The sequence below is a fragment of the Polypterus senegalus genome, chromosome 15 (genome assembly GCF_016835505.1).
Source record: "Polypterus senegalus isolate Bchr_013 chromosome 15, ASM1683550v1, whole genome shotgun sequence".
Classification (NCBI taxonomy): Eukaryota; Metazoa; Chordata; class Cladistia; order Polypteriformes; family Polypteridae; genus Polypterus; species Polypterus senegalus.
Genome location: NC_053168.1, coordinates 76,002,556 through 76,016,068, shown reverse-complemented (window position 1 = coordinate 76,016,068; position 13,513 = coordinate 76,002,556). Strand labels below are relative to the sequence as shown.

At 36.5% G+C, this 13,513-nt stretch overlaps 1 protein-coding gene across 4 annotated transcripts in view; it reads right to left on the bottom strand.

Annotated features, from left to right (window-relative positions):
• Positions 1 to 13,513, bottom strand: part of vps50 (VPS50 EARP/GARPII complex subunit) — a 391,193-nt gene that overhangs the window by 237,803 nt on the left and 139,877 nt on the right. For all 4 annotated transcript variants that reach the window (XM_039737505.1, XM_039737508.1, XM_039737506.1 and 1 more), the window contains exon 12: positions 10,964 to 11,104. In XM_039737505.1, the coding sequence (XP_039593439.1) occupies positions 10,964 to 11,104 (141 nt within the window). The remainder of the gene's footprint in view (positions 1 to 10,963; positions 11,105 to 13,513) is intronic.

Here is a 13,513-nt window from a genome sequence, read left to right as displayed (position 1 = left end):
GGTTACAGTTAAGAGTTAGAATACCTAGAGGGGGCTGGACAGTCTTCTGGCCTTGGAACCCCTGCAGATTTTGTTTTTTTTTTCTCCAGCCTAACTGGAGCTTTATTGTTTTTTTTTTCAGTCCACCTGGCCATCCGACCATAACTTTCTCTTTGTTACAAACTGTATAATATTATTGCCTAATCTTATTTGTTTATGTTTTATATTAACCTTCTTTTTGTTTCATATTATAAAGAACTTTCAGCTACATTGTTTGTATGAAAATGTGCTGTATAAATAAATGTTGTTGTTGTAGGTTGTTAATGGAATTTTCCTTGGAGGGAAACATCAAATTCACATTGATAATAATGCACACAGGAAAGAGACCAGGGTCTGTGGTTTGCTTGTGTGTCTGCACTGTGCTTCATAATTGATTTCTTAGTATTAATTTGATAATGTGATTCCAAATATCTATTTCTGGCAGCCACAGGTGTTTCAAACAATTACAGTCATATGAAAAAGTTTGGGAACCCCTCTCAGCCTGCATAATAATTTATTCTACTTTCAACAAAAAACAATAACAGTGGTATGTCTATTATTTCCTAGGAACATCTGAGTACTGGGGTGTTTTCTGAACAAAGATTTTTAGTGAAGCTGTATTTAGTTGTATGAAATTAAATCAAATGTGAAAAACTGGCTGTGCAAAAATTTGGGTACCCTTGTAATTTTGCTGATTTGAATGCATGTAACTGCTCAATATTGATTACTTGCAACATGAAATTGGTTGGATTAGCTCGTTAAGCCATGAACGAGACAGGTGTGTCCAATCATGAGAAAAGGTATTTAAGGTGGTCAATTGCAAGTTGTGCTTCCCTTTGACTTTCCTCTGAAGAGTGACAGCATGGGATCTTCAAAGCAACTCTCAAAAGATCTGAAAACAAAGATTGTTCAGTATCATGGTTTGGGGGAAGGCTACAAAAAGCTGTCAGTTTCAACTGTAAGGAATGTAATCAGGAAATGGAAGGCCACAGGCACAGTTGCTGTTAAACCCAGGTCTGGCAGGCCAAGAAAAATACAGGAACGGCATATGCGCAGGATTATGATGATGGTTACAGACAACCCACAGATCACCTCCAAAGACTAGCAAGAACATCTTGCTGCAAATGGTGTATCTGTACATCGTTCTACAATTCACAAAGAACATCTGCATGGCAGGGTGATGAGAAGGAAGCCTTTTCTTCACTCACCCCACAAACAGAGTCGCTTGTTGCATGCAAATGCTCATTTAGACAAGCCAGATTCATTTTGGAACAAAGTGCTTTGGACTGATGAGGCAAAAATTGAGTTATTTGGTCATAACACAAAGCGCTTTGCATGGCAGGAGAACAACACCGCATTTCAAGAAAAACACCTGCTACCTATTGTCAAATTTGGTGGGGGTTCCATCATGCTGTGGGGCTGTGTGGCTAGTTCAGGGACTAGGGCCCTTGTTAAAGTCGAGGGTCGGAATAATTCAACCCAATATCAACAACTTCTTCAGGATAATGTTCAAGCATCAGTCACAAAGTTGAAGTTACACAGGGGTTGGATATTCCAACAAGACAATGACCCAACACACAGTTCGAAATCTACAAAGGCATTCATGCAGAGGGAGAAGTACAATGTTCTGGAATGGCCGTCACAGTCCCCTGATTTGAATATCATCGAAAATCTATGGGATGATTTGAAGCAGGTTGTCCATGCTCGGCAGCCATCAAATTTAAATGAACTGGAGAGATTTTGTATGGAGGAATGGTCAAAAATACCTCCATCCAGAATCCAGACACTCATCAAAGGCTATAGGAGGTGTCTAGAGGCTGTTAGATTTGCAAAAAGAGGCTCAACTAAGTATTGATTTAATATCTCTGTTGGGGTGCCCAAATTTATGCATCCGTCTAATTGTGTTATGATGCATATTGCATATTTTCTGTTAATAATCCAATAAACTTAATGTCACTGCTGAAATACTACTGTTTCCATAAGGCATGTCATATATTAAAAGGAAGTTGCTACTTTGAAAGCTCAGCCAATGATAAAAACAAATGCAAAGAATTAAGGGGGGTTCCCAAACCTTTTCATATGACTGTATACCTGCAGGTTTCCTTAAAGCTCCTGAACTGTTAGTCTAATGTGGATTGTACCATTTAGACTAGGTACTGTACTCATGTCTTTTTTTTCTGCAGAGAACCCTGATGCAACAGTGATACTCATCTAGACTTGTTTCTACAAGACAAATTTTTCATCTTACAGCTGTAGCTTGACAAGAATTGATATAGGTAATCAAGCGATTAGCATCTTAGTAATGTGTTGTCTGATGCACAGTAATTCTAGGGACTGATAAACTTGTTGATCTTTTAAAAATTATGCTTAATTTGAAGCATTAAACGGCAGATGCATCAGCTCTCCCCTATAATTCCTTTAGGCCTGCCAGTAAGCGACCATTAACTGATTTCACTTCTATAGATGTTTGCACTCTACCTATTTATTTTCTCTGGGTGCGGGAAAAACATTCATATGGCAACAATTTTAATATTCAATACCTTCCTTTGACTAGTCATAATCATATTCTGTCAAATCAAATTATATTTCAGATATTTAAAATAGTAGCTTGTCAAGAAATAAGTCAAACTTGAGAACAATCTTAATTAAAACTAGTGAAATATCAGAATTAGATGTCTACAGTTCAAAATTGTCTAGTCAGAATGTGAATTAGAGTGTGTGATATATACAACTGAGAAGCTATTCCTATTCATTTCTACAGAATTTTAAGTTATAATTATATTTTGACTAGTCAAAATTTATGTAACACTTAACGCTCTTGCCAATTCCCAACCACATTTTCACCAGTTAAAATCTTAATGAAAGGTATCAGTAATTATATTCGGATCAGAAACAATTTGATTTGTAGATTCAGTGTCTCCTACTTTCTAGCAAAAAAATACAGACCTTTAGCACTAATACTGCTAGATTCCGAGATGGTTTTAACCCTCAGGTATTAAGGTTACTCAATAGTCACTCGTTAAAGTAACCGTATGAACAATAAATTATTGATCAGACCTGTTGTTGGTGCAGTATTCATTGTGACAGACAGACAGACAATTTATATGTCTACTACTACAGTCAATAGTCTGTGGAAGAAATGCAAGCATGAATCTCATTATAATGTGTACATATGACAATATATTTGAGGACCACCCATTTTTAGCTATAAAAATGTCAATTAACAATCCAAATATTCACCGCAGAAGCTGAGATGCTGCCCTCTCACAATCACAATCCTGATGGATCAGATACACTCCTCACATTAGACCAGTGTCCTACTGGAGGCTATGTTGGGTGCATGTGTTATTAAAAATATTGGATTTGTGTGAACAGTGGCAAGAGTAAAGTGGAATCAGATATCCTATTATGTTCCATGTGTCCAAACTATCTTGTGCAGCCTTTCCATTGGCCACCTAGAGACAATATTTTTTGGATGCCATTGCAGATGTGCCATTGCACTGCTTAGTACACTTACAGCAGTCAGTAGGAGGCAGTACCATCTTGATCTCAAAGACAAAGACTCAGTGGACCCCGTGCATGCCTTGTACAGCACACATGCACTGAAACCCACATTTGTGTGCCAGCTTTTATCGTGCCACATCAGAGAATTCCCTGTAATTTACAGCTGAGAAAAGAAGAATGCACAAGGCTCACCTTGCAGAGGAACTTCGTCATTTCTTCTTACAAGAAAAGGCAACGGAAACAGAAAAGAGGATGTAATATTAACAAGCTTCTGTTCCAAGACCTCCGCAAACCCCAGGAAAGAAAGTTCTGTGTCAGGTGCTCTTTCAGTGTAATAAGAACCACACCATAGAGAAGTGTGTACATTACAACAGGTACACATGCCATAAATGTCGGAAGGATGGCCCTTGGGTGTGCGGGAACTGTTAACATTTGAATTTGATGATTGTATATAGTGTGGAACTGATCTCTCTGTACTCTTCTGTGGCACCATGCACCAAAATGTAGAGACTGGGCAAGATCAGGAGAAAAAAAACAAACGTGGTCACTGACTACAACTGCATGAATGCGAATGAATATAATGTTGCATTAGTGCAACAATGTTTTCTGAAATGTACTAAACAGGTCATAAAATTAATTATTCCAAATGTCATATATACCTATGTCTCTCTTTTTGTCAGTGCAGCTTTGACATCATGGATCAGAAGGTGCATACTAATTCAGCGTGAGCAGGAAGACTCAAGAATAAAACTGAATTAAAAAAATTCACATCCACAATCATTCTCAGTCACACACATGAATAGGACTGTGAGAATAAAACACAAAAAAAACTGCTAACTTTTACAAGTACTATAAATTTACACCGGCTAATACAGACGCAAATCAAATGCATGTTTTTATTGTATAATATTAACAATAACAGCAGCTCATTACTCAAAACAGTACATTTGGAAGGCAGCCAGAATCAAACTGGTGGAATCTTGATTAGGAGGCAGCAGTTCTTACTGCTGCACCACGCAAGCAGTCATATAAGTTGCCTATCCTAACATGCTTTCTTTTTCTTCGGTTATATTCTTGAATAAAAGCGCCTATGTTTTGTTATACTTGTAAATTTTGTGAAAGTGTTTATTTGATATTTATACTTCAGGCTACACAAATTATACACTTCATGTCTACATTTTGTCAATTATTAGTAAAACATGAAAATTTTTTCTGTTTTAACGTGATGTATTTCCATAGATTGTTGTAGACACTGAACACAAATGAAATGTATGTATTCCAAATGAAGATATATTATTTACTCTCTACAACTCCACTTCACTCCAAGACAAACACTGAGCACTGAGAAAGTTCTTTGTGAATTAAGTTGCGGCAGTGGGCGGGGGGATAGGATAGCAAGCTGCTTGTGCTGATTGACACATTTACAACACAAAAGACGCTGATGGAGAGTTGCGAAGGAATTTAACATGGGTTGGCATTATGAGTTTTTTCGTAGACTTCAGAACTTATAGTGTTAAGCTGGTCTGAAAATTAGGCTGAAATTTTTTTTTCCACATTTGAGAGGTCTGTTGGTCAAACCCTGATGCAGTTTCTTGTTTTTTTTATAATTTTTTGAAAAGCCCTGTGTAGGTATCTAAATATGGAGAACATTTCAACAGGCTGTATCAGGTTAGAAGTATTTTTTCTGAAAGCTTAAATATGGAAAAGCCAGACACAAAATACTTTTTTCCATTTTTGAAGGTCTACTTTTACCAAGTGGTGTCATCTGGACCAAATATTTTGATTTTATTATATACTATGCCTATAAAGGTACCAGAATGCAAAATGTGTGCCTACTAGTTGGTTTAGTTCTTGAGATATGATCTTGTAAAATTAATGAAGAAAATAAAGCTGTGCCAAATTTGACACTCCTCTACCCTCACAAAATTGTCTGTTTCTTGGAAAGTATTGATCTTATATCAAAATAATTTTACAGGGTGTCTCCTAGGTATTTTTTCAGAATTTTCTGAGACCAAAGTGCATGAGATTTCCGGGTTTATTTGACATGGAATGACCCAGATGAAAGATAAGCGAGTTGGGATCTTGATTGAGCACATAGGATCAAGAATGGATGGAAGAGGTACTTTGAAAAGCTGTTGAATAAAGAAATGACAAAAGTAGTATTTGGGGATACAGTCCCAAATGAAGGGCTAGTACCACAGAGGAAGTAAAGGAGGCATTGAAAAGAATGAAAAATGGAAAGGCAACAGGATGAGATGAAATACTAGGAGAAGTGTGGAAGAGTTTAGGAGAAGAGGGAGTAGATGAGTTGTGGGATACAGTATAACCCAAAAGCAGATAGGTCAAGGAACAGTGACATTCAATTGTACACTTTTATAAGAAGAAGGGCAATATTCTGGATTGTGGAAACAACATAAAGATAAAGCTGATGTCACACACAATGAAATTTGTGATAAGAGTTATAGAGAGAAGGATTAGGGAAGAGACTATCATAGGGGAGGAAAGGTTTGGTTTTATGCCAGGGAGAGGAACAACTGATGCAATCTTATTATTGAGATGGTTTATAGAGAAGCAATTAGAAAAACATAAAGGTTTGCATATGATATTTATTGATTTGGAGAAGGCTTATGACAGAGTGCCACGTCAAGACGTCTGGAGGTGCATGCGTGAGAAAGGAGTGCCACAGAAGTATGTGCGGATTGTCCAGGATCAAGCACATCAACACCAGATATAGTGGGAAAAAATGAAGATGAAGAAGAAGATACTGAACATCTACTTTACTTGAATTTGAACTCATGTTTAATCTGTGTACCGTGTGTGAGAAGTTTCATAAATTCAAACATGTCTAATAATATGCGGACAATAAAACTGTGCAAAATGCTTTTCATTAGTAAAAAAAAAATATTCTATAAGTGGTGTGTCCTCAAATTACTTTTTGTAGGTTGAAAAGAAGTTGCAAACAAAATTTCTTCACATAAATATATAGATATTGTATAATAAAAAAAAATTTTCCCTAAATAATTTTTAAAATTACCGTCAAGTCTCTATATGAAGGTCTAAATAAAACTCAAATATGGCTTTGTGTATTCACCTTTCTAATAAATAACTTTCTTTTCTTCCTTATGCATACCTTTTCTGCAGTAAAAATGCCAGCAGGTATATGTAAGCGGTAAAGAGAATGAACACAAAATATTTAATTAGATTTCTAAATTTCTTTATGACTGAATTAAAGTGCTCTTGTGCTAATGGGATCAGAATAAAAGTGATTTGAAAACAGTGAATACATCTGACTGTTTCAGTACTAAATGATTTATATTAAACCAGGTTTAAGTTTAATGAAAACACTAAGAGTATTTAGACTTGATAACCATTCTTTTTGGAGTTATGAGGACAAGGTAATAAATCATACCTACTGTATATCAAAGTGACATGAAATATTTGTTTTCTGAATTTAAAATGATTATATGTACTGAAGGTAGGGACAATATCACCAAAAATAAGACAAACACAAACTACATACAGTGGAATCTCGGTTCACGAACATCTCGGGAACACTTACAAATTGGTTTATGACCAAAAAGTTCGCCACACTTTTATCTGTTCACGACCACAGACTCGGTATGCGAACAAGCCAGTTTCCATTTCGGTTTGTGCGTGCCGATGATTTCCGCAACGTGTTCAGTCTCTCCCTGTGCAGCGAGAGACAGACATACACACAGACATGCGCGCTAGAAAGACATACACAGATGCACGAGAGAGAAAGACACACACACACACACGCTTGTTTTTAAAGAGACAGATCCGAGCAATGCTTTAACCTCATTGTATTTAATGAAGAATTTTTTGTATTGGATTTTAACCTCCACTTCACTTTTGTTTATAGCAATCAGTTCGTAGCGTGCATTGTTGCAATGTTACATTTCTTGGTGGTTTATTAAATAACGGATTTTTCAAATGTTCATTTTTTTCCCTGTTTTTAAAACTCATTAAAAAATAGTGTTTTTAGAGAGCGGCTCTTGGAGCTACAGCGTGAACTCTTGCAGTGTTAGTTTTCTCTGTTGTTCAAGGTTTTCTCAGTGTTATTCAATGTTTTTACATTTAGTTTACTGTTACGCTGTGCATTCTATGGTATTATGAACTATATTTGTGCTTAAAATTCTTTAAAAAAATATATATTTACATACAGTTCGTATGGTCTGGAATGGATTAATTGTATTTACATACAATACTATGGGGGAAATTACTTCGATTCACGACCAAATCGGTTTACAACCAGAGTTTTGGAACGAATTATGGTCGTGAACTGAGGTTCCACTGTATAATCAAGACCTGCTGCAAAGCTGGGTCAGGCTACATTACAAGTATAGTGCATATGAATAACTTACACACATTATTGAAAGTTTACACTGAAAATGCTGAAGCCAAGATACATGTTGTCAGATCTGTTGTTCATTTTTAACAAGACCTTGCCACCCACAAAAGTTATTTCAACCTAAAACAGCTGAAATTACAATTACAGTGTATATATAAAGTTCCGACATCTACTGTACTGTATATACATAATACCAAGCAGACATATACTATTATTGAACTGTAAAAGGACCAAAAGTGTTATACATTGATTATGCTCATAAGAAGGACAAATGAAAATTTAGTTAGAATTATAATGCCATCTATCTCTATGTATCCATTTGTTTCCTGCACCAACATAATCTGGCACAGACTTACAGGTATCCAGAGGTATCTGGGAGTGAAGTGGAGTTTTAGAGTGGAAATAATAGATCGTTATTTGGAACACACGCATTTCATGTCTGTTCCGTTTCTACAGTAATCAACACAATGTGTCAACACATTGTTAAAACAGAAACGTTTTTTATATTCTAGTAGTAGATGACAAAATGTAGGCATAAACTATAAAATGTATGAAGCCTGAAGTCCAAAAAGCAAAGAAACATTTTCATAAAAGGTTCAAATATAACACAACAATTGCGCTTTTATTCAAAAATATAACTGCAAAAACAAAAAGCCGCCTTAACAAGCGACATTGACAGCAGGTTATTATAACTTCCTCCGTGGTGTAATAGAATCAGTTCTCGCCTTGGAATCAGAAGGTCGCGAGTTTGATTCTGCACTACTCCATTTTGAGAAGTAAACTGCTCTTAGTCTTACTATTTTAGAATAAAAGCATACATTTGATTTCAGTCTGTAACAGCCGGTGCAATTTATGATCCTTGTGAAGTTTAGCTTTTTTTTTTTTTTAATTCACTTTTCACTCTCTCAGTCGCGTTCAGATTCAATCCATACAACCCCATCTGACACGGCTGTTTTCACTAAAGACGCGCTATAGCTCTGCAGTGTACCACGATGCATACTAACGCCCTAACCCCCAAACTGGGTTCTGACACACAAACGCTGGTGAAGCTTCCTTCTTCGTATCTCACCGTCACTTGATTTTCTTTTTATTCAGTTTTATTGAGTGTTCCTGCCAGTCCTCGCATGTTGCTGTATGCTGTTTCTTTTGTACTCCAGGACATGCACAGGAGAGAATGGTAAAGAGCAGTATTTTTGGCGCTATATGCAATCATCAGACACTCCCCATCTGCCCGTTGTTTTGTTATACTTTTCAATACTTTCTATACTGCTCAAACGGGCATGCTCAAAAAATACACGTGTAATGCCACGAAAAGTGCACAGACACTTCATTTCGCAAACAAAACAAGTGCACTTTTATTCAAGACTACCTGTATAACCGAAGAAAAAAGAAAGCAAGTTACAGTAGGCGATTGATACGACAGCTTGCATGGTGCAATGCTAAGAAGTGCTGATTTTCATTCCGTGCTATATAAAATCATTACATTCAAATATTAACAGTTCCCACACACCCAAGGACCTTCCTTCCTTACATTTATGACACGTGTACTTGCTGCCGTGCACACAACTCTCTGTGCTATGGTTCCTATTACACTGAATGAGCACCTGACACTGTACTTTCTTCCCTGGGGGAAGGTCCCACATCAGAGAATTTCCAGTTCCTGCATAAATTCACACCCGATCTGATGCTGTTCGTTTTCAAATAATATTGCATTAGTGCGATGATATTTTCACATATATTTTCTCTTTCTTTCAGGTGTGTAATAGAAACCGCAGCATAGAGAGAAGTGTGTACATTGCTTCTTACAGGAAAAGGCGATGGAAAAAGTGCACTTGAATAAAAGTGCACTTTTGTTATACTTTTACCCCAATATATGTTCCTGTGTTTGAACGACACGGGCAGATGGGGAGTGTCTGATGATCGCATATAGCGCCGAAGTTACTGCTCTTTACCATTCTTTCCTCTGCGTGTCCTGGAGTACAAAAGAAACAGCATACAGCAACATGTGCGGACTGGCAGGAACACTCAATAAAACGAAAAGCAAGTGACGGTGAGATACAAAGAAGGCAGCTTTGCCAGCGATTGTGTGGGGGAGGTTAGGCCGTTAGTATGCATCGTGGTACACTGCAGAGCTATAGCGCGTCTTTAGTGAAAACAGCCGTGTCAGATGGGGTTGTATGGATTGATTCTGAACGCGACTGAGAGAATGAAAAGTGAATTAAAAAAAAAAAAAAGCTAACCTTCACAAGGATCATAAATTGCACCGGCTGTTACAGACTGAAATCAAATGTATGCTTTTATTCTAAAATAGTAAGACTAAGAGTAGTTTACTTCTCAAAATGGAGTAGTGCAGAATCGAACTCGCGACCTTCTGATTCCAAGCGAGAACTGATTCTATTATTCCACGGAGGAAGTTATAATAACCTGCTGTCAATGTCGCATGTTAAGGCGGCTTTTTGTTTTTGCAGTTATATTTTTGAATAAAAGCGCAATTGTTGTGTTATATTTGAACCTTTTATGAAAATGTTTCTTTGCTTTTTGGACTTCAGGCTTCATACATTATGTAGTTTATGCCTACATTTTGTCATCTACTACTAGAATATAAAAAAACGTTTCTGTTTTAACAATGTGTTGACACATTGTGTTGATTACTGTAGAAACGGAACAGACATGAAATGCGTGTGTTCCAAATAACGATCTATTATTTCCACTCTAAAACTCCACTTCACTCCCAGATACTCAATCAAGGCATGGGCTGAGAGAAGTTCATGCAAGTTCTAAATTGGTGGGGGGATGGAATAGCCGGCTGCTCCTAGCTTCTCTTTATCAGCACATTTAGAGGACAAAGGGCGCTGGCGGAGAGGTGTGAAGGGATTTAAGAAGCAATTTAAGGTGGGACGGAATTATGAGTTTTTTCGTAGGCTCTGGTAATTCTAGTGTTAAATAGTAGACTGAAACAAAAAAGGTTTCTCCCACCACATCCAACCAATCAAGTTTTTATGCAGTAACCTAACTTCCCATGACACTCAAATTAATCTACAAAGCTGCTTTAGAAATGAATATACTTACTGTGCAGAGGTCCTTATACTGCAGCTTTTGGAACTTGGTGTCGGCATTGCCAGCACAAAGCTCCACATATCCAAGAACCACCTGGAACACTGTGTTGTGAATTGCCTGTGTGAAGTGCATATGCAGCTGATCCATCGCAGTCTTTAAAAAAAAAATAAATACAATTAACAAATCCTTAATGTCTTTATGTCTCTGTAACAAACTAATGAAAGCCTGACTTAAATTTGCTATAGACCATTTACAGATAATTTTAATATTCTAAACAGTAATGGCTTTGTTCATCTAAAGCATTTCGACAGCTTCAGGAGTGGTACAACCTGGGACAGTAGTTTCAGTCTATTATAGGGCACACTCATGTACACACTTACACTTAATTCTGGAGCACTTAGGTAGCAAAGCTAGCCAATGTGCAGCCATACTTTACAGAAACTGGTTAGTCAAATATTCTTTATTTTATATATAAAAAAAAAAATACTGACAGCATGCACTCTTACATGTCCTTTAGAAAATGTTTTTTGTTTCCTTTTTGCAAAAGCAATATAAATTATAAAACATAACTCTGGCTTTTGTAGAAATACCAAAATATTGTAAGAGTAAAACCATCAGAATAAGGCTTATGGCCCACATGTGTAAAGGCACTTCCTTCTGATGACTTTTATATACCTTAAAGAGAGTAAAACACTTTAATACTCTGCGTGACCAAATATTATATGAAAATCAATAGACTGGTCTTAATTTAAATTATAATAAATAAATTAATTTTGTGACTACTACATTTTGTGGATTTCTGGGTTTGCAACACAACTTACAAGTTCTGTCAGAGGATCCCATAAAAGAATGTTGTTCAGAAATAATATTGGCCAATAATGATGCTATACTCCCGATTTCTCTATTTACTCAACAGGTTTAATTTACTAAATGTTTGTGAAATCTGCAGCCCCAGCAGGAACAGATGCATGGTGTTAGGCAACTGGTGGACTGAACATCACTCCATCACAAAGCACACACTCTAACACACCTACACCCATGTAGGGGATTTTTATAGTCATCACTCAAATAATCACATTACATATTATTTGACTATACAGCTATGTTACCTTTTAATTTGTTTTTGAGTGGTTGGTTAAGGAGGTTAATATTTGTGACTTTTTAAGTCATAGTCTCTTCAGATGTTGGTGTAGTTCCCCAACACAATCTGTAGGGTGAAAACATGAACTGTATCTTTCATTTTATCCATCTATAAATTTTGAAGCCCTCTTTTACAAATATTGTATACTTGTCATTATCCCCACCATCTCCTTCAGCCCTCCAGAGAACTACAACACAGCTAGATTTTTGAGATGGGCACTAAGATTCACTGTACTGATTTGGGAGAATGAGGGGAGCATGTCTTGAAAGAATTCAACAGTGTAATTAGATAATGCATATAGCTACCATGGAAGTCTTCCCCTGATGCATTTTTAAACCACTTTACTTCTTATAGAAATTCAGGAACACCATACTCTCTACTACATAAAATAACACGTCTCCCAGGGAAATGCACGGTTGTGAGCCAACATAATTACAATTATATGAATGATCAAGAAAACAACAAGTTATTGGAGTGAACTCAACGTGAAAGTTACACATTCAACATGGAAGGCACTTGTTAAAGCCAGATTACAAAGCCGGTCCAAGATGGGAAGAATACCCTTACTGACATGTACATGGAGCTTCTCAGTACATGGAAAGAGATAACTGACTTACAGATGGTGGTAACACTTCGTAAAGACACTTGTCAATTACAGAAATGCATGATTAGTTTCATTTCTCATATCCTTGCTAGTTAAACTGGTTCGCTTATCCATACTTTTCCCTTTACTCAAGTAGCAGTGGGACTGGGTCTCAGGCTTTAATTAAAATACTTCGTATAAGTGCTAAAGGCAAAAGCTAACAGTTAACAATGACTGAAGTCACTCAACATAATCAATATACAATCAAATAATGAAAAACAATTATGAATAAAAATCAACTCTCACACACTCTACCAAAATAGATTGTTACAGTTTGTAAAGATGTAAACCTTATTGTATAACATATGTTTTGATTTTTGTGTGTAACCTTGGATAAAGGCAACTACTTAATAAAAAATATCATAATAAACTGGTGGCACAATAGTTTTCAATAACAACATCTTTTAGCTCCTGGGTTCAGCTCCCCTTTAAAAGGGGCAGACTTTTTAAATTGTTATGTTAAAGTCATTTATTTTAAAGCAATTTAGTTACTATGTGCCACTGAGCTAACTCATTTAGCACTAAATAATATGAAAGTAAGGTCCTAAAATAAAAAGAATTGTATCAGTAAAGTGTAAAATATTGTCTTATATTCATTCCTCCATCAATTTTCAAAATTGTCTATGCCACTTTAGTGGCACAAAAGGCTAGAGCTAGTTCCACCAAGTCAGGGGCCATTTCATCACAGGACAGTCTCAAACATCCACATTCACACTTACGCCACACCCACACTAGGGAGTTTTTAAGTGAAAACGATCTTTGTCCACATTATTGTTTT